The sequence below is a fragment of the Pelobates fuscus genome, chromosome 6 (genome assembly GCF_036172605.1).
Source record: "Pelobates fuscus isolate aPelFus1 chromosome 6, aPelFus1.pri, whole genome shotgun sequence".
Classification (NCBI taxonomy): Eukaryota; Metazoa; Chordata; class Amphibia; order Anura; family Pelobatidae; genus Pelobates; species Pelobates fuscus.
This window is the reverse complement of record NC_086322.1, coordinates 89,042,538-89,066,491: the sequence shown is the minus strand read 5'-3', so window position 1 is coordinate 89,066,491 and position 23,954 is coordinate 89,042,538. Positions and strand designations below refer to the sequence as shown.

General features: G+C 39.3%; 1 protein-coding gene across 1 annotated transcript; it reads right to left on the bottom strand.

Annotated features, from left to right (window-relative positions):
- Positions 1-3,816: 3,816 nt before the first annotated feature.
- Positions 3,817-22,162, bottom strand: SPATA18 (spermatogenesis associated 18). Its single transcript, XM_063459970.1, has 13 exons — positions 21,942-22,162; positions 15,383-15,488; positions 15,030-15,139; positions 13,920-14,038; positions 12,491-12,586; positions 11,842-11,970; positions 11,131-11,359; positions 9,934-10,092; positions 9,195-9,370; positions 7,768-7,891; positions 7,204-7,278; positions 6,634-6,682; positions 3,817-4,539 (listed from the first exon to the last, which is right to left on the bottom strand). The coding sequence occupies exons 1-13, from the start codon at positions 22,026-22,028 to the stop codon at positions 4,532-4,534; spliced, it is 1,467 nt and encodes a 488-aa protein (XP_063316040.1). The 5' UTR covers positions 22,029-22,162; the 3' UTR covers positions 3,817-4,531.
- Positions 22,163-23,954: the final 1,792 nt, after the last annotated feature.

The window sequence follows — 23,954 nt, the reverse complement described above, 5'->3', positions numbered from 1 at the left end:
TCGCTACCGCTAGCATATCAGCCTTTTTACGCATCTTGCGCTCCTCCTCTTTCTTGCTTTCTGTTTCCCTATTCATATACACCTTATTAGCTACCTCCATTAGTTGGGTGATTGACATACCTGCAAACCCTTCTAGCTTTTGTAGCTTGCGCTTAATATCTCCGTAAGCTTGGCTGACAAAGGCGGAGTTCACCATTCGGGAATTGTCTGCGTCTTCCGGATTAAAGGGGGTGTACAAGCGGTACGCCTCCAATAATCGGTCATAAAAGACACTGGGCGCTTCATCGCTTTTCTGGATCACCTCAACTGTCTTCGACATGTTAATGGCTTTCTTTCCTCCGGCTTTCATGCCAGCAATTATAGCGTCTCTATAGGCTCTGAGTTGAACCATATCAGCACCATTTACGTTCCAATCGGGATCAGTGTTGGGATAATGTGTTGCGGCCCATGCTGCTGGATTAGCTTGGTTCAAAGCACGGGCTCTATCCTCTAATGCTTTAATGGCTGCTTGATTTATTCTTGTCCTTTCCTCATTGTTAAATAAAGTCATTAATAACTGCTGGCAATCAGCCCATGTCGGATTATGTGTCTGTACTATTGAGGTGAACAGATCAGTCATGGCTTGTGGTTTCTCAGTATACGAGGAATTATGGGTCTTCCAGTTTAAAAGGTCGGTAGTGGTGAAAGGGACATATACGAAGACAGGGTCAGCGTGTGCCATTTGACCTGCGGCATCGATATAAGCTGACCCGGGATTTAAGCGAAGAGGCATCTGATAGTGCTTTAATTGTTGGGCACCAGTCAACTGTCGGGTTTGGATGGGGCTACGTAGGGAAGCGTCAGTCATGGGTTCCGGTCGGGGAGATATAGGGTATGGGGATGTGGGAGGTTGGTTTTGGGAAAAGGTAGTGAATAGAACACTTCGGGCCGAGCTAGATGAAGCTTGACCGGAAGTCTGAAGTGGCGCCAAATCAGGATATTCGTTTCTAATGGGGGTGGGTTCTGGTTCCGGAAGGGGAGATTTAGTACGAGGGGGGGTGGATCCTGTACTGGAGGAGGAAGCGGAAGTGGATGAGGGTAATGAGGGAAGGGTTACAGGACTTCCTGTATTTGCGTCACTTCCTCTTACCGGAAAGTAAGGGGGCGGCAAAGGGATCTCGGACTCAGGGGGCGTGTCCAAAATGGGCCTAACACCAGCCCTAGTGGACGAACAAGTCCTAGCTACCATGAGGCGACACTGTTCCTCGTGGCATGTCCGGAGCCATTTTGGCGAGTCATCTACGGCCTGTCTCCAACAATCAATATAAGGAAACTGGCCGTAAAGTTCAGGCCTACCTGATACAGCCACGTGTAAGCGCTGTACCAGAGTTGGATCCAAACTGCCACGTGGCGGCCATGCCGCAACCAAAGTAGGCCACTCCCTAGTGCACAAAGTGACCAAACGTACAGGAGACATCTTTACCCCAAAATCACAAACTTTGAATCCCTTTTTTAAAATTCTTAACCATACATCCTAAGGGATCCGGAATCGTTGACTGCGACGCACCCATATTTAACAGTGGAACGTCGTCGACAACGATTACTATACACGCGTACTATTCAACAGTCACACCCGTTTCCTCTGGCAACAGCACCACGTGGTATGGTTACCAAGTGAAACGTACACAATAACAATAAACACTCAGGGAATTCCCATACACACACAGCTGCTACACCAGTCACTATATAATCAATATTATGCCCTTTGGCGTAACTACACAGTCACCCACGCTATAATTCTCTATATACGAATTACCCGTCTATAACACACCCCAGTAACATCGTCTTTTACAAATAGCGGTTACAGTACGGTTAGCATAGGTCAAAGCACAAGTTAAGGTCACAATACAATTATTAGTGGTTATGGTGTTAAACATGCAATGGACGACAATGATTAGTACTTATTATACAGTGTCAGTAAATATACAGGGTTATGGTACCGTGCACTATAATACAGCAACACACTATTAACACTCTCGCTAGACGGCTGAGCTCGCGCTATCTAACAAGATATACACTTTACTAAACAATCATTAACACATTTACAATTCCCAACTAAACTATTGGCCAGTACCTTGAATGGACTACCTAAAACTATATACACCCGTTTTGGTTAGCCACACTGCCCAATCACCACATATATAGCGAGCTAGAGAACCGAATTTACACAGACGCCTCTTAGTCGCACTATACAACGAGCTAGAGAACCGAATTTACACAGGCGCCTCTTAGTCGTACTATCAAAAGTCTAGTGGGTTCCAAATTTACACGCCTTCCCACTTAGCCCAGATAGGATGAGAACTAGCGAACCGAATTTACACAGGCGCCGCTTAGTCTCCCGGTCCCTCCGACCTAGCGAACGTAATATACACCCTAGAACGCTAGTCTAGACAAGACACCGGTGTCCGGCTAGGGCTATCTTACACCTGGACCCCGCCTGACTAACCAAATCAAACGGTCTGACTAAAGAGCGTTCGATCGAGCGGTGCGCCTTCGCTCCTTCCCTCCGACAGAGGGGGCAGATACAGATTCAAAAACCCCTTTGGGCCTACCGCACAATCGGTATACCCCTAGCGGGTCCTGCCGTCTAAAACAGCAGTTATCTTACCTCCTCGTTCCTGAACCTGAGTTCACACTCATCGACGGGGACACCCCAGCACTTCTCACGTAGAGGCCGATGATCTCCTGGACAACAGACCAGTGGCGCCGAGACGAAGGGAGGTCCACGCAGAAGTTCAGGGGTGCAGCCGTAGAGAACGTGGGCAAAGATAGACCGTCTCACGCCTCTGCCTCTCAGCTACCGTTGAACGATGAGCTTCCCGGCCAATGCACCAAATGATACCGGAGAAACTGACGGAAGCCAAGCACAGAGAGATGGACACAGGTTTCTTCAGGAAGGAAGAGATTCTTTATTGGATCACCGATCGGGACTCAGAGGGACTAGCGTCACCAAAATACAGCAAAGTCTGAGTACTGAATACATAGAGTACATTCCTTATATAGCACTGTAGCTCCTCCCACAATTAACTACACCCACACATACCCTTAACCTATTTAATGAATAGAGTCTAAACTCATCCATCCGGTCTAACCACGTGGCTCATCTGATACAAAGGAGAGGGACGCGTAATTCCAGTTCTTACATTCCTGCACCTGGTCAGTACAGTGATGACAGTATCTTAGCTACGTGTAATTAACCAACTGATACTACAAACACATATACATACATATGCCTTGTGGCAATCTTAGCCTGCTAAACTTGTATTTTACTGGAATTACATCACAGTAAGAGAATAATCCAGAATAATAATTTAGATTACAATGAAATGGTAGCACATTTTTAAAGATGATATCAGTTTATGTTGGAAATGGTTAAATCTAGAGTTTAGTTGTTAACAATTAAAATAATAATTGACTTATGTTTCATTTATATATATATTTCACTCCTCAGAAAACCAAATACTGCTTTACTGATGTTGTAGATGGTGTCATTAAAGGGACACTCCAGGCACCCAGACCACTTCTGCCCATTGGAGTCGTCTGGGCGCTAACTCCCATCACCCTTAACCCTGCAAGTGTAATTATTGCAGTTTTTATAAACTGCAATAATTACCTTATAAACTGCAATAATTACCTTGCAGTGTTAAGTCCTCCTCTAGTGGCTGTCTATTAGACAGCCACTAGAGGGACTTCTGGGTTCTTAAAACACGAAAAGTGTTTTAAACGACGCTGGACGTCCTGACGCTATGCATGAGGACCTCCAGCATCACCGGAATTCCCGTAGGAAAGCGTTCCTATGGGGAGGTCTAATGCGCGCAGCCATTGCCGCGCATTCGCCTTAGGTCTCCCCCGCCGGCTGAAGTTGGCAGGGGAGGAGCATTGGCAGAGCCTGACCCAGCGCCGAGGGATATCAGCGCTGGATTCAGGTAAGTCACTGAAGGGGTTTTAACCCCTTCAGCAACATGGGGTGGGGGGGTGGGAGGGAGCGGGGCACTGCAGGATGTTTTCCTGGAACTGGAGAGTCCCTTTAAGGTACACATAAAACATAGTTTTATTGCATTGTTACAGATTATAAAAGTACAACAAGCCACTCGGTCTGTTTTAAAACTTCCACTCTAGTTTACCTTATCTGCCACCATGGTACCCCAACAAAACCCAAAGAGATGTATGATTTGCGAGCCACTGCTATAACTTTATCATCATGTCACCATTACCTTAACATCTCTCTTTTTTCTAAAAAGTTCCCTTAACATGCTTAAATGTCAAAAGAAAAAAATATCTGAAAATTACATTTTATTTGTACAGAAAAATAATATATAAGTACAGTGATCCAAAAAAAAATTAAAAACACACTACATATAAAACATTTTATCCACTAAATATCCATTCACATTATCGTAATGAAGGTCTGAGGTACTCTGGAGACACAATGAAGCACCACTGACAAAGACTGATTCCTGATGAATTGATTTCACACATAAAAGTCAGCCAGTTAGAATCCTACAAGAGAAAATGTGTGAGAATTATTTACAAGGACCAATAGTAACCCAGCTTCAAATTTACATCAATTACAAATACCCATCATGGACCATGATTTAGGGAAATCTCTTGTCTAACTTGTATATATTTAATTGTCATTGATATCTGTGGTTGGCAAGTACACTTTAAAGGGACACTATTGTGATGGTAGTCACCATTACTGGGGGGCTGAAGATGGACACTGTATGTAGGTCCTCAGATTGTGCTTATGTTTTAGTCACCCTGTGCCCATTATAGGTACAGGGTGTGTATAATGTTTTTGTTTGTTAGGTATTTTTCTCCCCCCTTTCCTTGTTGTTTTCCCAGAAGGGCATTGTTCCATTGTTCCAGAGACACTTCCAGGTTAGTTCAAACTGGTTGTGCTGCCATACGCATAAATCTCCCATCTCTCAAGTGTTCCAAGTTCCAGGTTCTCTCCCCAGTGGCTAGGAAGCGGACTGGGCGGAGGTACTTGGTCAGAGTACAGAAGCTACGTCTCAACTATAAGTACCTAAAGAACTTTAGTTTAATGGAGTGGTTTTGGTATATAGATCATGCCCCTGCAGTCTAACTGCTTGATTCTCTGCCATTTCGGAGTAAAATCACTTTGTGTATACAGCCCTAGTCACACCTCCCTGTTTGTGACCTACACAGTCTTCTAACATACTTCCTGTAAAGAGAGCTCTAATGTTTAAACCTGCTTTATTACACATTCTGTTTACTTTAAAATGTCTTATCTCCTGCTCTGTCTGTATCTTTTTAGACCCTGCAGAAGCCCCTTGTGTGTGATTAAAGTTCAATTAACAGTTCAGGTGATAAAAACTTCTAAAGTAAACACTACTGAGTTGCTACATCGAATTGAAAACAAAACCATATTTTTATGTAAGCTCTGGGTGTTGCCAGCAAGGAAGGTTTGGCTAGGCTGCATAAACAGAAAGAAAAGTAATTTAACTCCTAAATCACTTTTGTTTCTAGCCTCACCTCCCCTGCTGTGACTGACAGAGTCTGTATGATTTTTTTTTAATTTTCAAACAGATGTTAACTTGCTCTAGAAGTTTTTATCTCCTGTTCTGTAAATTGAACTTTAATTACATACAGGAAGCACCTGCAGGGTCTAGAATGCTATCCACAGTGCAGGAGATAAGAAATTCTATAATAAACAGAGTGTGTGATAAATGAAGTGTAAGCATTAGATCTCTCTTTACAGGAAGTGTTTGGGAGACTGTGTAGGTCTCATACAGGGAGGTATGACTAGGGCTGCTTAAACAATTAACTTCTACATTGCAGAGAATTGATGAGTGAGACTGCAGAGTCATGATCTATACACTACCTTACAAAACTTCTTTATTAAGCTAAAGTTGTTTTAGTGACTACAGTGTCCCTTTAACTAGTTTAAAGGGACTCTCCAGACGCCTAAAGCTCTTATGCTTGCTGAAATGCTTTATATGTGAAGAGTGTGTCCTTATTTTATAATTTTACTAAAAGTTCAGATTTAAGTCAAAAAATTTTTACATTTTTTTTTTTTTTATAAATTAATCTTGTTACAGCCCCAAGTCTGTCAATCAGATAGCCGGTCCTGTTGCTTCCTGCTCGTTTAGCTCAGTGGAACTAAACTCAAGAGGCAGTAATTGCTCATAGCATCAACCATGCAAAGACTTCTCTTTGAGCTGCATTGAGAAGTCTGTGATTGGGCAGCCACAAAAAGTCTGGGCAGGGTTAGAAGAGGAGGCCAGAGATATGCAGCTTGTTTTTATATATGCTTCCAGTAAAAATTGCATAAATACATTCATGCATGTTTTCTTTGGTGGTATGTCTACACAGTGATTTTTATTTCCTTATTTATTTATTTGAATAGTGGATTGCCCTTTAATACAGCTAATCTCTAGTTCTATAGTGCTTTTTTGTGTCTCACTGTAAATACATTTAAAGACTGCTGGTGCCTTTTAGAACAGACTGAAATGTTCTGTGAGTGGTGAGTTTTGGTGCATTTTTAAGTGTATTAAATATAGAAATGTATTAAATCCTTCACCACATTGATCATTCTATCTTTTAGACCTTGACCAGCATGTCACTTACTTGGAGTTCCACTTCTTCTAAGAGGGGAAGGACTACGGCTTCTAGAGGTCTGAAAGGAAAAAAAAAAAAAAGATGACATATTATCAACAACATTTTGTGAAATAACAATACTGCATACATTAAATACAGCCTGTAAGTCTCCTGCCACTGCTCATCGTACAAGAATCCAAAATGCTTTCTAGCATTAATGACTAGGGCTAAAATGCTGGTGTAAATTATAATTACGTAGTAGTGATTTTTTATAGAACAAATGCAAGAAACTGCTGGCTTGTATAGGGACTGCGTATCCTACTGCCCTGTAACACGACGGTTTCTTTTTAGCTAGAGGTGAGGACTGCTCAGGCTACCTATTAAAAGTGTGACTTCTAACCAGAGACCACAATAGTGGGAACACCAGAATGGCAGCAGGTACCACCGTGTTAGTCAAATTCAGTGAGCGACAGCCTGGTGGAATCTCTTGGTTTTCTACATGTTATGAAATATGGGAAAAAAAATAACTATAAAAGTAGTCCATTTATGTTTTAATAGCAGTTGTTTGGTTTTTATTGCTGCCAGAACAATAATGCTTACCAAGGCTCGACCGGGACTGGCTGAACGAGACCGAATTGGACTAGAGCTCCGACTTCTACTCTTTCCTGGACTCCACTGAAAAGAAAACGCAAGAAAAAGTAATATATCAAAAAATAGATAAGGCAGAGAAATGTTTTCTATAGAAAGTTAGCCTGCTGCAGTTATCTATTGCTACCCCTCTCTATGTTACCTACAGCTCCCTCCAGCAAATGTTCTATTAAAGTGGGAAATATTATGATTGGCTAAAATTCAGTTGCAACATCTCAGTGCACTACAGAATTTTATTTTACTGTAGTAAAATATACATGTGAACGATATATCATTTTGTAAAATAAAGATTGTGTAAAAGCAGTAGCAAATTGTCATGTATGCGAATAATGTATTATTTTAAAATAAAAAATTATATACAGGTTACACTGGTGCATCAACATTAAAATATTACTATTTATATATTTGTACATGTTCTTTGATATTAGTTAGTGACATTTCAATTATTTCCCTAATGACTTTATATCTGAACAGAGTGTTTTTACCTGATATGTGTCTACAATAAACATATCTTACCAGAGCACCTCTCTTAGTCACGGCTTCTCCTTTCACAATGACCGTGTCACTTTCCATCAGAGTTGGCCACACGTGGTAACAAACTAGTGGAGCTGTAAGTTCAGAGTCATAGGTACGGCGGTATCTGGCCAGAAATAGAGAATGTCAGCATTGGTGGTTATATATAAAGAATGATTATGTGGCCAAGTTCTAAAAGTGGCTACCCAGGAAACCAATAGAATGTCACTGATTTCTCAACTTTTAGAACTTTGCACCACTTTTTATGTGTAACTCCCACATTATCATTTAAAAACTAACAGAGGCAGCTGTGCAATATGGTGCAGTTAGAATACACTGATAGGACAGGTCATATGTAGCCATTAAAACATGGAGGGTTCAAATAAATCCAACATTTCTGGTTACTATGTGGAAGACCATAATCCCATTGATGCTGGTTTGTGTCTCAAGTATATAAAGTCCAATGTTTTCTAAAAAAAACTCCCATGAGTTTGTTCAAATTAAATATATTCACAGTGTTATTCACTACATTATGAACTGTCTGAAAGTCAAAGGTGAACAGTCAGGGCTATTCACAGAAGTGAGAATTCAAGATGAATTCAAAGTGAATTTCAAATTTAAGGCCAGAGTAGCCGTACTGAAAGCATAGCTAACAAATGTCTTAACCAGTTTGGCGATTTGAAGTCTCTCTTTAATAACTCAGTGTATGGTTAAGTTCAAAACAACTGATATGGAAACATAGCTAACTTGAAGAATTTTCAATTACCACTTTAGCAAGTAGCTGCAGTTAAACAGAAACATGGACAGGATTCGTAACATTTTATACAAGTGAAAAAATATTACATCCCACTACAGATTCAATGTATAAATCACACACATTCTATGTTTTGTGACATCTTAAATTCAATGACGTTAAAAGCAAATGACTTGTATATTTAGGAGGCTGTGATTAATAGTCACTGTCATCCAGTTGTCTGGTTATAATTACATGTCTGTTAGTCCACCCTTTGTACAGCGCTACGGAATCTGATGGCGCTATATAAATAATAAAATAATAATAATAATAATCATAAGACACAATAGGGGATACTGTGCCATATAAAGTCCTATCTTGACAAAAGGCTTTGCTAGCATCTTTAGGTTTTGTTGCTTCCCCACTAGTCACAGCTGTAGGAATAAGGTATTATCTTGCTTATTACGCTGGGTATAATAGAGATCTGAGATTAGAATTGCAAGTACACAAAGCTTTTATTTTTAATCACTCAAGCATTTTGTTCAAACATAGATGTGTCAAGCATGTTGATGGTTTACCTAAAAATCCCACCACCAACAATTATATCAGTTTCTACTTATATTCGTTGGTTACAAGGTTTCCTTATAAAACATTGTTTATTAACCTATCTGAATAATTGTCAGTTGGACCATCTTACTTGTTTTCACCAAACAGCTCTCCGTCTACAGCAAATCCGATGTCCAATGGCTCTTCTAGAGTTTGCATAGCAAAAGCAAGGCGGCACACCTCGCGGATGAACCCGCTGATCAGAATAAAGTCTACTTCTGGCGGGAAGGAGATTTTAGGGTTCACGTTCATTGCACTGATCACTTCCTAATAGAGTAAAACAAATAAGATTTTGAATAGGCTTCTATGTCATTCTCATTTAACTTATCCAGATAAAATTATAAAATTATTTAAACTTTACAGAAGCCTTTACAACGTCCCAGTTGAAACAATCCGATTTGGCTTTTAATACTTATAGAGCACAAACCAAGGATGTTATGGTGGGGAAAAATTGTAATTGAAAATCCCTTGTACCTGAAATCAGTAGATAGTCAATACAATGTTAAACATAAATCTGCACACCAGTCAAGCCATAAGACATGCTTTTCCCACAGAAATCACAAATCTGCAGTGATGTTGCTACTGTAATTGTGATTAGTTATAAAGTATAATAATAAAGTGTGTACTAAGTAGGCACATGTTTTTCACAGCTCCAAGACTCTTTTAAATATGTTTATTTTAAAACCAGCAACAAGCATACAATCAAATAATATCAATCATACCGTTACTTTAGTAAAAGATAAACAATATGAAATGTGTAATATATGATACGCATGAACATTCTAGAACAGATCTAGAAAAAGAAAAATATTTGTCCTACTTTGACTTACATTAACACTGGATTGGACGTCATAGCAATCCAAATTGCGCACAATGTAGTCAATCACAGCATCTTCCAGTGATTCAGGTCCCAAGTGAGATGGAGACAGTGTCTTCCTTACACGGAGTTTAAACTGCCTGAAAGCCATCTTGGCTGCGTGGAAGGATTCCTGCACAAAACACGAAATTATATTACTGTAAAAGCAAGAATGTATGTCATCGCTCAGATTAGGCGCTACTTTGGCAGTGGCTTTGGCAGATAATATCTGCTATAAATCAAAATGGCATGTTCTATCAATATTGTATTAGCAACTTTACTAATATCTATCAGAGAGTCACTGTATTTATAAGAATGAGTAATGACAGAAATACATAACTAGTCTTAATGTAGTGGTTTTGGTGTCTATAGCCTGTCCCTGCAGACTTTTCAATGTCAATGCTGACTTTCAGAGAAATGGCCATGCTTACATTACTGCTTAGTCACATCTTTAGTGACAGTTACTCAGACGGCCACTAGAAGTGCCTCCTAGTCCAGTGCTGCACAGTGTACAGCACCTACGTTCAGTGTCTTCAACTCTTCAATGCATCTCTATGATGACATGCTGATTGGTGATGTGCATGTGTTATAGACTCTCAATGCTTTCCTATGGCAAAATATTTGATTGGCTGAGATCATCAAAATTGATGATCTCAGACATGAATGTGATGCCAGGCAGGGCACAGATGTGGAAGGAGAGGTGAGTAAAATTACCTTTTCAGCGAGTTCGGAGTGGAGCCGGTCACCTACATAGCCAAGCTACATCAGCACTACAGTGTCAGGAAGACATGTTTGTATTCCTGACACTATAGTGTTCCTTAAATTAGCATCAGAGTTATTCTGAAGTGTGACCTACCAGAAAGTGAATTTAAGGTACCGTAAATTTTACCATTTAGGCTAGATTTATTAAATTAGAAAAAAAAAAATCTCAATTCCAGCTGTATTTTCAATTTGGCTTTTTTTGCCTAAAAATTCAAGTTCAATTTATGACTATTATTATTTGGTGGTAATCCCTCCTATATATAATTTTAACAAACAGACACTCAAAATCAGTTTTATTAAGGTGATAATGATTCTACTGCTGATCCATTAACATGCAACAATAATATGGAAACTTTAGGAGAATGCATTACTCAAAACAAGAAATAACTTGTATGAGAGGATTCCATACCACAGTGGCGATAAAAATGATCCTCTGAACCATCTCTAATTCGTCAATGTATCGCCTCAGGAGATTCTGAGCATCTAAACGATCATTAGCAAAGATGTCATTAAATCTGGAGATAAGGCGAGCGCGGCGAGAGGAGTTGGTTAATCTGGCGGGTGATTCGCTCCTTAAGAAAGGACTTGATGATCGGCTGGAGTGTCGCAGAGGGCTGGGAGAGCGACTTCGAGAGAGTCTGAAAGCAGAAAAATCTCATGAAAAATGCAAAAATAAATAAAACTAAGACTAATACCCATGAGCCCACTTGGGGCTTTACTCTAGGTCAGCTCCAAAACAATGCCACTGGGTTACATATTTCATAGGATGCCACCAATTTACACTGTAGTCAGTCATGCCAAATTGCAAATGTATATACTTGTGCGTGTTTACCATTATAAATTCATAGACAGACCGATAAATACAACGGGTTCACTTGGTCATACTTGTCCTGTATGTTGTCCATTAGATGACCAGTGTGTTTCACTTTAGAATACTGACATACATAATGAAGTATTATAAACTGTAATATTTATTTCAATATTAAATATGTCCACTGTAATAATATATTTGCAATGATTTTATATTTGTCTTCTCACTCGATGTACAACTTCTTACACAACTGAAAACATGTAGGAATATGTGAACTGATGTAGGAATATTTACATGTGTAAGCATTACCTGCCATGCAGTAAACTCTTCTCAGCAGACAAGATTGAAATTTCATCCTTAAGCAGTCGTATCTGTCGCTCATAATCATCCAGAGAGTCTAGCTTTCTCAGCTCCAACTTATCCTGGGTAGATCTTAACCTGTATCACAGAAAAATAAAGCATTTAATATTACACCAAATAACACAATAAAATGCATGCAAACAGCGCTGTATCATTAACGAGGCAAACAAGGCATTTGCCTTGGGCGGCATTTTTAGGGGGTTGGCAAAAAAATGCTCCTCCCCGAAGTGCCCTGGCATGTGCACTGTTAGCCTCTCTTGTGGGGACACATATAAATTGTGTGTTAGACAATGTGTGTGCGTTTGTAAGTATCAAGGTGTCTGTCAGTGTGCCTGTCAGAGTGTCAGTGAATGTGTGTGTCTGTGAGTGAATGTGTGTGTGTATCTGTCAGTGTGTGTCTGTGGGTGAATGTTGGGAATCTAGAGAATAAACCCTCCTATTTGCTTAAAGTAGAGGAATTAACTGACATGAGTTCACTTACTAAGTATGTGCTGAAAGCATAAACTCTAATACAGTGACAGGGACATTATTACACCTAACCAAAGCAGGGCAATGCTTTTTTTTTACAGTTATTGTAAGAGAAGAGAGTATATCTTACTCTGATCTCAACTGAAGAATCTCTTCCTCGGTGGCCAGAAGAGTGCTTGCTGATTTAGTTTTTGTGTCTTCGAGTTCAATTTGTGCTTCTATCAGGCTGCAAATAAATACAGTCAAAATATGATATTATTACCTCTTATTTAACAAGCACTATACAAATACTCCAGCAGATTAAGGTCTTTCAATAGAGCTATTATGCAGTAATTAATCAGTATGGGCAAATGGGCCAGATATGTAAAAAACAAAATGTAAAAAAAAAGAGAGAAAAACTCAGCCCCACGTTTAGTATATGACCGGATCCTTCAGCCATATACATACACCTTGGGTCGGACAGTGTTTGAAAACTGACAATTAGTCTCTATGGTCTTCCCCGCCTCATTCATTGCACAGAAGCAGGGAAGGTCACAGAGACTAACTATCAGTTTTATAACACTGTCCGATCCAAGGTGCATGCATGTTGCTGAAGGATCAAATATTGAGAATGAATGTGTTTTTCATTTTTAGGATTATGTTCATTTTAAATATATATATATATATATATATATATATATATATATATATATATATATATATATTTCCTTTTAATACTTGATGAAAGGATTATTATATTAAAAAATATTTTTAAGGTGACAGATGTCAATTAAAGGAATACTCCAAGCAGCATAACCACTAAGGCGATTAGGAGTGTCCTGGCACCATCCGAAGTATATTTGATGAAAGTATAATAATATATTAAAAAAATTTAGGTGACTGTTGTCAGATGTATAAAAGGTAAAACTGTGAATGCATGTTCTAATTACACTTCATGTCTCCCAAGCACTACATTTTTGTACCACTATATTTACAGAAGTGGCATATAGTTCAGAATGATAGCAAATGTAATGATATAATGACCTGAAATACATGCACATACACATTATATACAGCCAAAACACGTCACACACACATTACATACAGCCAGCCTCACACTACACACACATTACATGCAGCCAGTATACACAACACGCACACATTACACAGCCAGCACACACCACACACAGTGTGACAAAGGGACAGACTATGGGGAGGTAAAGGGTGAGACACTTAGGGTAATTCACAAAACTCCAAATCTAAATGGCATAAGTGAGGCATAAAATAGCTGTGACTATGTTGTGGCAGAGTTAGAGAATGTTTACAGATAAACTATTTTTGCCCCTGTTTTCCCATTCAGATCTAATTTGTGAAAATGTTGAGGTTATTAAATAGCCCTGTCTATTTCCATGCCTCTAGGCAAGGCCTGATTCTTTGTAACTGAAATTATTTAGCATGAGAACAAGTAGATTGTCATGACAGACAAGTAGAGTAAGCTACAGCTTCAGTCCCTAAACAGATTTTTTTTATGCAAAAAAAAAAACTCCACACTCCTTAACACACAGAAATAAAAGACTCACTCTTGTCTGACGTTGCTCAGTTCAGAGCGTGTGGATGCCAGTTGGGTCTCCAATCTTTGCAGGTCCTTTTCCTGAGAAGCAGAGATGTCTCTCAATTTCCTGTCTCTCTCAAGTGATTCCTAAAAGTATTTTATAAACTTTTTTAGCATAATTCATATTTTGTATAATTCTTCTATAAACAGTCATTCAATTGATACTTAAGAGAAGATTTAAAATTGAGTTATGTGTTTCCATATATGTTAAATCTAGAACATTTGGGGTTAAATCTATATCTGCATAAATATATCTAAATATTGAAATATTTATAGCAAATAATTGGATCACTATTTAGTCAGAGGCTTGTTCTCACAAACTGAGTCCTCTTTAATGTCAATTGGATTCTGAGATTCCACTATAGAGACATTTGACCTTGTCAATTTGGTGCGCTCCCCGTGAGTTGAAGAAATTCGATGGCGCTGTCCTATGACTTTGCACTGACGTTTGAAAGGTCCTTGCTAAGTTTCACCCCCAGATTGCTCCAATAAGATAATTTTCAGATAAATGGTAGTAGGATGTTGAGTTTGGCACATTGTGGCATTCCTAGAACGTTACACGGTGACCAGGTATGTGTGAGTATGCGCCAAAATCTAAAACATGGGCACTCACATGGTAACCCCCATAACAGTACAACTAAAACACAAAAAGAATCATACTCTGTAACAAACTGGACCACTAAAACATATTAATAATCCTACCCTACAATAAACAATACAAATAAAACATTGTAATAATCCTACTCTAGAACAAACTGTACCACGTAAACATGATAATAATCCTAGCCTCCAGTGGTGTACATATGGGGGCACAAGGCCTACGGTGGGTGAAAGACGGGGGGGGGGGGGTGTAAAGAGCAACCCTTCCCTACACTGTCACTCTTTGTATCGTGGCTCACAACTCCCTGTCACACTGGGCAGAGGATCATTTAGATCCTGTAGTGATTTCCAAAGCAGCTACAATATTGTAAGATGGGAGATGTTAACAGATACACAAAGGGTAGGAAGTGGTTCCAAGACACCTCATGAACATAGATGGTGAAAACATGATAATACTAGTGATCATTTAGTCACCTACCTGAAGAAGTGAAAAGCTACTGTCAGCACTCGAGGAGCTTGTAGTAAAACAGGACCCCAGCCACGGCAGGAATCGGCTTTTAAGGGTTTCAACTCCAGCATATTGACCACCTGAAACAACAAAGAATTACTGTTATTAAAACACAGCATCCGCAGTGGTATTAAATGGACGGTCTATGCACCATAAAAACTTTGCGGCATATAAATTCTATAATCCTAAATGTGATGCCAAATGCATACTGATCACGCAGAGCACATATAGCCAGCCCAGATTATAGAAAACATTTTAATATTTACACATTTTCAGGATAAAAAGTCAACTTTAAGAAGTGTGGGTCAAGAAGTATACCTTACCTTCCCGGGCTGTCACACTAAGGATTGTGAATAGCTGACCCTGGATTTTTGCATGCAACTCAAGAAGTTCACAGCAAACATTCAGATTATTGTCACATGAATTAATCTGTGAAGAAAAAATTTAAAATGTCAAATTTTGTGTATATTGATTGATTATGAATTTCGATTTTTTTTTTAAAAAAAGCCCAGGGCAACATTAGATAGCTCTGGCCACTTGCAGGTAAGACGGGAAATAAAGTCCTAATGTTAGCATATATAAGGACAGCTCCTTCCGACTTGACAGACGGTCTTTTCAACAATTCCTTCACATCAGAAATACATGTCCCGATGTAGCAGGCCAAAAATTTACTTTTTGCTCCCCTGGTGAATGTTTGGAAAGGTACAGTCAGGGAGTTCAGCCTCTCTATTCCTAAAGACCCAGTACATGCAGACCTAAACTCTGTCCTGAGGGAAATATGAATTGTGTATGGAAGTGTCTCTAGTTTAAATAGATCTGCCTGTCAGTCGTTGTAAAATCCCCATTTGCAGATGGAACAGAGTCTATCTGTCTTTGTTTTCCCAGACCAAGGTTAGTGCATCAGTAGTATAGTTTACTAGTTATTATAAGTTTGTAGGTTTAATGTTATTCCATTTACTTATTTTGTTTAGCATGGACTTCCCTTATAACGAATTAGTCACATCTATTTATTGATGAGAAGCTGGTTAAGTCTTATACACCCTGTGTTGGCATTCTAGAACAGAATACCGTTGATAGGTATACTGATATGAAGTCTGCATGTAGTCTACAGTCCAGCACAGGTCCACTTTGTTCCTTCTTCATAACAATATATGTGGCATTTTTATAAATATCTGTGTGTTTTAACACCTAAACAGGCCATCGTTTAGGGAATGGCAAATAGCTTTTGTTTGGGACACTCCACTCGTGCCACACGTGCCTGATTTAAGTCATAGAAGACGGATTGTATGTTACATTGGCATTTGTTCTTTACATTATAGGAGGTGACAAGCTCTGTTTATAATCTACTGTAAGCATGCAGCCCAGTGTAACTAAAAGAAATGGTCAAATACGTGACTACATAATACACTGGAGTATCTCTATTTCAAATAACATTCATTTAAGAGAATTTGTTTGCAAATAAACAGACACTTTAATGACATGCCAAAAAGCTTTTGAGTTATCAAACCACTAAATGCACCAGGACCACTTCATCTCAATAGAGTGTTCTAAGTGCAGGGGCCCAGTAGCATTACCTAACTACAGATGTAATAAATATATATTTTTAATATTTTCATAAAGTTATATTGTTCCTTGTATTTTTGTATATTTTTAAATATTTTTTTCAGAAATATTTCTTTTTTTTCCCACTGTTTTAAAAAAAAAATTGTATTATTTTTATTTTTTTTCTATTTTTGCAAAAGTGGATGAAGCCTGACGAGTAGGTTAGCATACATATTGAGAAAAGTGACTCATGTAAAGCATCTTCATATTTTATCAGTACTGCCATATTGTCTCATAGTAATAATATTATGCTACTGGGTTGTCTTATATCATGGCAGATGTTTACAAATGTTTATGTCCCCAATGGATGTGATGCAACATCCCTGGTATAACATGTGGATAAGTTTTTTTGTCTTATAACTATTTAACATTCCCAGCATTTGGTCATATGGGGCTTCTATTGTCTATGCACTTGTTATTGAAAGCACTTAGCTATCGCGTAAATTCAACTTTTTCTCATTAGACCTATCAATATTTCCATCTTCAGGCTAATGAAGACCTTTTCCTGCACTGGACATGGAAACCATCTTGAATAATTGGACAAAATCATCAACATGAAGGAGAGGCCCATGTGTGCTATTGTTGAAGCTCAATGAACTATGTCACATAGTAAATGACCTGCCACAGAATGCAAGTCTATTCATGTTACAGAGAACTTTCACATGCCTCCAACCATCAGTCTAGTGGACACATATACCACTATTGTCAACCCTTCTTTGATATCCATATTCTTTTTTAACTGTATTGTGTGTAAGCAATGCATATTAAAGCTCCACAGCAATGAAACTCCAAATAATGTGTGGTATGTATAAGTGCATCACAGAGCTCCACGGCATTGTGCAGTAAGGAGACTGGGTATCACAGAGCTCCTCAGCAATCAAACTACCAGTAATGCGTGGTACGTATCAGCGCATCATAGAGCTCCAGAGCTTAAAAGGATATTGTGGAAGTGGAGAGCTGAACCAGTTCTCATAGGTGAAAAGTCAAACTGTTTTAAAACCCGTTGATTACTTACATTGGCAGGGGGCATAGGGCACCAGGGCACTCCTGGCACAAGACCACTACAGCATGCTGTAGTGGTTATTATGCTTGCAACGTTCCTTTAAATTATAGTGCATTTACACAGTATAATAAACCCTGTCGATGTATACAGCAGATAATCAGATATGTGATAAACTAATCAGACCTATTGATTTATTTAAAATGCTGTAATGAATACAAAGTTGTTATGATGCAAAATCTTTCTCTTTCTAAAGACTGGTCATGCATCTAATTAATTACAGACTCTTCTGCTGATTACTTAGTCTGAAATAGTGTTTGATCTTGCTGGAGATTGCAAAGTCACTCCCTACTTTGGAATGATAAATTAAGTGAAGGAATATTAATTATCTACTAACTACTGTCCGCAGCAACCACTTTCCAATAATGAATGAGCTATAACAAATTCATTATAAAACAAACAAACTCAGGTGAGGAAAATGGTCATTTGGAATTCTAGTATATACAATCAGACTTAACATCTGTCCACGACCCAGATTCACAGCCCTGGTGGTCTTAACCCATACAATGCAGCACAAACATGAATGACACTGTGCAAGTTTCATATTGGATATCTTGCTGATACTGTTTTAAGTTGCATAACTAGACCTGTCACCATATTTATTGCAGCTTATTCATTGAACCTAAAGTTGTTAAAAATGATAAAAGAAATGGATTTTAGGACCAAAACGGTAAAGGTGGAATTTCTGCTTCTGTATTTTTTTTCCTAATTAAGTACTGTGGGATTTATCACTCGCTAAACTGAGAATTGTTCAAAAAAGTAGCCAGACTAGAAGTTGACTGTTTTTACATTGTGCCCTAAATTTCCAAATTCTTTGCCTTTTCCCGTTTTATTGAATAAGTCCACTAATGTTTCTGTAGGGTTTAGCCACTAAGCATATAATCTAAGTATATAAAAACAAAACAAAAGCAAAATTTGAATTTATTTTTTTGGATCTACTTTTTCCAGCTCAAGTATTCGATTTTTTTTAGAGAATACAACTCCTGGAATAGTGAATATTTGCAAAGTGAATGACAACAATCAAACTAAATGAATAACCATATTGGATGTATTTTTCAATTCAACTATTTTTATTCTAAAATTGACTCGATAGTTTTAAACAATTTTCAATTTAGGGGCGTGTTTTTTTCAGTAAACTCCTATAATCATGCTTTAGTAATTTTAGCCTATATTTTACCATCTGAATTTCAATTTGCTGCAATTTGAAAGTTTAATCTGTTTAATTTAAAGGATCACTCGAAGCTCCACTGCCACAGTATTTTGCAGTTTTAGTGCAAGGAGTTATAGGTATTTTTCTGTCTTTTGTCAAATTGTTTTTGAGCAGTTGGACAATAGTAAGGCCAAAAACGCAGTCACTTATGCTGCTAACAAGAAAATGTCTGCATTATTCATACACATATGTTCAGACGAGAACAACAAAGACAGACTACGAGCACTGGACTAAGCAGCACCATATACTCACTACCTGAACACCAGCAGGATTACTGGAAATGCAGTGAGGATAAAAAGTGAATTTCAAATGTTAGGCTAATATTTCCAAATTGGAAATAAATGTCTAGGTTAGTTATGTTTTCAGTTTGGTTATTTTTAGTAAAATGAAAATAATAAATAAAAATAATAATAATATGAAATAAAATTAAAAATTCCAACAATTTACACTTTAGTGAATAACTGCCAATTTGCCGTATCTAGATAAATGCTTTTAATTTGCCTATTTTGTCTTACAATTTGGACTTTTTAACTTGAACCTCATTTATTCAGTAAACTTTTTTTTTTTTTTTACAGTTATATTTTACACACAACCTGCTTATACAGTAAAGTAAAGGATTTATGTAAAAGCTAAATCATATGTAACAGTGACAGGGAATTCTTATGCAAAAGATGCATGACATTCTAATGATACCTCCTCCCCTTGCCCTGTCTCGGTTGGAGTTCCCCAAGGCTCCGTCCTTGGTCCCCTTCTATTTTCTCTTTATACTGCCTCTCTTGGCAAACTTATTACCTCTTTTGGATTTCACTACCACCTGTACGCTGATGACACCCAGCTATATCTCTCCTCCCCGGACCTCTCCCCTGCCGTCCTGCAACGTGTCACTGCTTGCCTTTCTTCCATCTCTGACTGGATGTCCTCCCGCTTTCTGAAACTCAATCTCTCAAAAACTGAGCTCCTTGTCTTTCCTCCTCCTAATACTGATCCTCCTCTTTCGCTCTCCCTCCAAGTTTGTGGTACCAACATCAGTCCATCCTTGCAAGCGCGCTGTCTTGGCGTCATACTTGACTCTGGTCTCACCTTTGAGCCTCACATCCAGCATGTTGCCAAATCCTGTAGATTCCATCTTAAAAACATAGCCCGCATCCGCCCCTTTCTTGCACCAGAAACTACCAAGGAGCTTGTCCATGCTCTAGTAATTTCCCGCATGGATTATTGTAACCCTCTCCTGATTGGTCTCCCCAATAGCCGTACTGCACCCTTACAGTCCGTAATGAATGCTGCTGCTAGACTGATTTTCCTCTCCAGTCGGTCCTCTCACACCTCACCCCTCTGCCAGTCCTTACATTGGCTTCCTGTATGCTATAGGAGTCAATTCAAGGTACTAACTCACACCTATAAAGCACTGAACAACTCTAGCCCCTCTTATATCTCCTCACAGATCCATAGGTATGTCCCTTCTCGGTCTCTCCGTTCTGCCCGTGACCACCTCCTGTCCGTTGTCCGCACTCGTACGGCCAACTCGCGCTTGCAGGACTTCTCGCGGGCGGCTCCCTTCCTATGGAATAGCCTGCCTACCGCCATCAGACTCTCCCCTAGTCTTGCATCTTTTAAGAAGTGCCTTAAAACCCATCTCTTTAGGAAAGCTTATGGCCTCCAAGACTAACCAATACCTCACATACCTGTCTCTTGCCCTCTCCTAAAGGGCAGCCCACCTTACTTGATTGTAAATTCCTGTCCTAATGTGTTTTACACCCCACCTCCTATAGAATGTAAGCTCGATCGAGCAGGGTCCTCTTCAACCTATTGTTCCTGTAAGTTTATTTGTAATTGTCCTATTTATAGTTAAATCCCCCTCTCATAATATTGTAAAGCGCTACGGAATCTGTTGGCGCTATATAAATGGCAATAATAAATAAATAAAAATAAATGACAATGACCTAAATAAAGAGAGGTTTAATGTGAGAGTGCAAGCTCTAATACAGTTTCTATTAATATCTAGACTAGAAGTGCAGAAAATAAAATAAGAATAACTAAAATATCAGTAATACACAATTATCCCATTGTGTATATAATTATCACCCTGTGTAATACTGATTTTTAGATAGTGTTTATTGTTCAGTGTTAGGCATCAATCATAGCCCAGTGAGCTTCTTGCTCACATTGTGTTTTGTGATTGTGGCCATCTCATTTCCTGTAGTTGATACAGGCCATATGTAAATAGGAAGTACTGGTTGCTGCCAAGCTAGAAACTCAATGTTGCAACACAGTATTCTTCCCTGAAAGGGTTTTCTGTCTCCATGGCAACAGGCGTCCTTGGATACCGAGGTTTGCATTAGCCTCACCCATTCATCACTGGAACACAGGCATCTAAATAGTACAATGAGGCAGAAACAGCAGCCATTGATGGGCTGTACAACTTTAAATAGCATAACTAACACTGAGAGCATTATAAAACAGTACTATACAGACTTCATTATGCCAATATGTCACTTTTCTTTTTTTATATATGTATGGACATTATATCTGGACTTAAAATGGTGAATCCTGTTATTATTAGCATTAGAACGGATCAATAAATCAAACGTTAACTTTCTACCACTCAAATAATTACCTTCCTTTTAATAATGTCTGTAAATAATGCCCAGCTTGATTGCAATTATTATTTTCCCATTTATTGCACCTAATATTAAATACCTGTTCTGAGTCCCCTTTAGCTCACCAAATAGTATAGTGGATAAAACTCTAGGTTGCATCATTTCAGGTGTCATTACAATATTCAAAGGAAAGCATAAAACGAAATCACAGACACAGCAGTTATATGTCCAAAAAAATATGCATTTTTAAAATGTAAATATTCAGTATACATGCCGATGTGAAGCCTAAAGAAATCCCATGAAGCCTAAAACGGGTATATCCTATTATTTGCACACAATTCACCTAAAATTTTAGGATACCCTGACAGGGGCCTGGAGAATGTTTTAATAATTTGTTAGAATGCTGCACTCACGTGGTAATCCTTGTACCAGTCTTCCAGCTTGTCCTGCAGTAGTCTGCATGTCTCACTGTTTGCCAGTCTCCTCAGGGTGTCTGCCATGGTTGCCCGGTGTTGCCCTCTGCACGAGAGAATACAATGTATCTGGGTCCTGTGAGAATGAATACTGATCACGGAGTCCCTCCCACGCCTTATATACAGGGGCAGGGGTGCAGCAAGATTTACACAGTTACCCTGCCCTGATGTCAGGGACGCTAAAGTTTGTACTCTTGATTTTTTTTTTCTCGTTTTAGTTGTAGCAACCGCTTTATCCCAGCCTCTGTCCTGCCCCCCTCCTTCTCCTCTCTAAACAACCATCTCCTCCCCTTTTACTATACAGGGCTTGGAGTAAAACTAGTAAAACAGTGGTGACTGGGGGCTGCAGGTTGCATACTGGCCTGTAACTATAATAATGGGGTAATTACAGTGAGCTATGGAGGTGGTACACATAGATACAGCAGGATAGACCGGTTTTAGGCTTCATGGGATTTCTTTAGGCTTCACAGTGGCATGTATACTGAATATTTACACATTTTGAAAATGCATATTTTTTTGGACATATAACTGTTTTATGTTTTCATGGGAATTTGGGTGAAATTACAGTGAAATTATGCACCTTATTCACTAAATAGTGATTTACGGGGAAGTCAGAATTAAACATTTAGTGAATACTTCCCTAAGTAGAAATACGTGAATAAATCCCAGAATAGGAATGCGTGAATAAATCCTAGAGTAAGAATTTGTGAATAAATCCAAGAAGAGGTATATGTAACATTTAAAGGGAAAGTCTAAGCACTGTAGCCTGCTGTAGTGGTTTAAGTGCAATGCCCCTAGTTTGTGTCGACCCATTTTCGCATGATCTGGCACAAATTGAGGGTTTCCCGATTGTGGCGGTATACCCTCTCGAGGATGTGTTACTACCGCTTGTGGTCGCCCCTTTCTAGTTGTGCCCAGCCCTAGAGTGATTATAGCTGCTAGCCAGGGATTATAGTCGCTTGCAGGAGGGCAATCGTGGTATCACCCAAATACTAGTCGAGACTTAGTAAAGGGTGAAAAAGAACTGTTTATTTCAGGCAAGATACACAGCATTTATGCACAGACCCCCAGCAGAGGGTATCCATTCACAGTAACATGAAAACATAAGCCCACCTAAACGTCGCTGTGTCTGGGAGATAATGGTATCTCCTGGACACAGGAAGCCGAACAAACCAAAACCACAAAAATATACGCAATACAGTAACGCATCCCCATATGCCATACACCCCAAATAGCTCCTGGTCCCAGCTATGATACCTGCAAATGGCGGAGCTATCGGATGTACAGAGTCAGAGAAATCTTCGTACAAATTCTGGGCTTGAGGCTCTCTACATTCTCGAAAATAGCTCCACAGAATTACTTAGTTTCGGCCAGGGGATTCAAATTTTTTACCTAAACCACGCAGCGGCCAATCGGGAGAAAGGGCCCAAAACCAGCTTGCACCGGCACTCTGGGAGGAAAGGTGTCTCGCCGGCCAATTGGTAGAAAGGGTGCGAAACCAGTTTAAATGGTAGCCCTTCTCCTATTGGCCAGCACGGACGTCCAGGTGGCCCACGGGACTCTGCGGCTGTGAAGCCGCCTCATAGCTCCAAGGGGCTCGTGTCTCTGGTGGATATCTCCACGTAGGTAGCACCGGAGAGAGCTTTCTTTTGGCGGTTAGCAAGTGGCTCGTCACACCCTGCTCAGGATGCTGCATGTGCACATTAGCAATATCAATTCAGTCCATAGCAATAGCAATTCGTCGAGAGAGGGGCTGGGATATGGGCAACTACGGAACCCTAAGTTAGTGTCAAACCACTCGAAAATGTTTTGAAACAGAAACAGGGGGCGGCACAAGGGGCAAGTTGCCACCTTAAATGCTACATATTATATATTTTTAATTGGATAATACCAATTAGCTGACCTGAACAGAAAACGACAGAAACAAATCTGGATTACTAATCTGCCAGCACA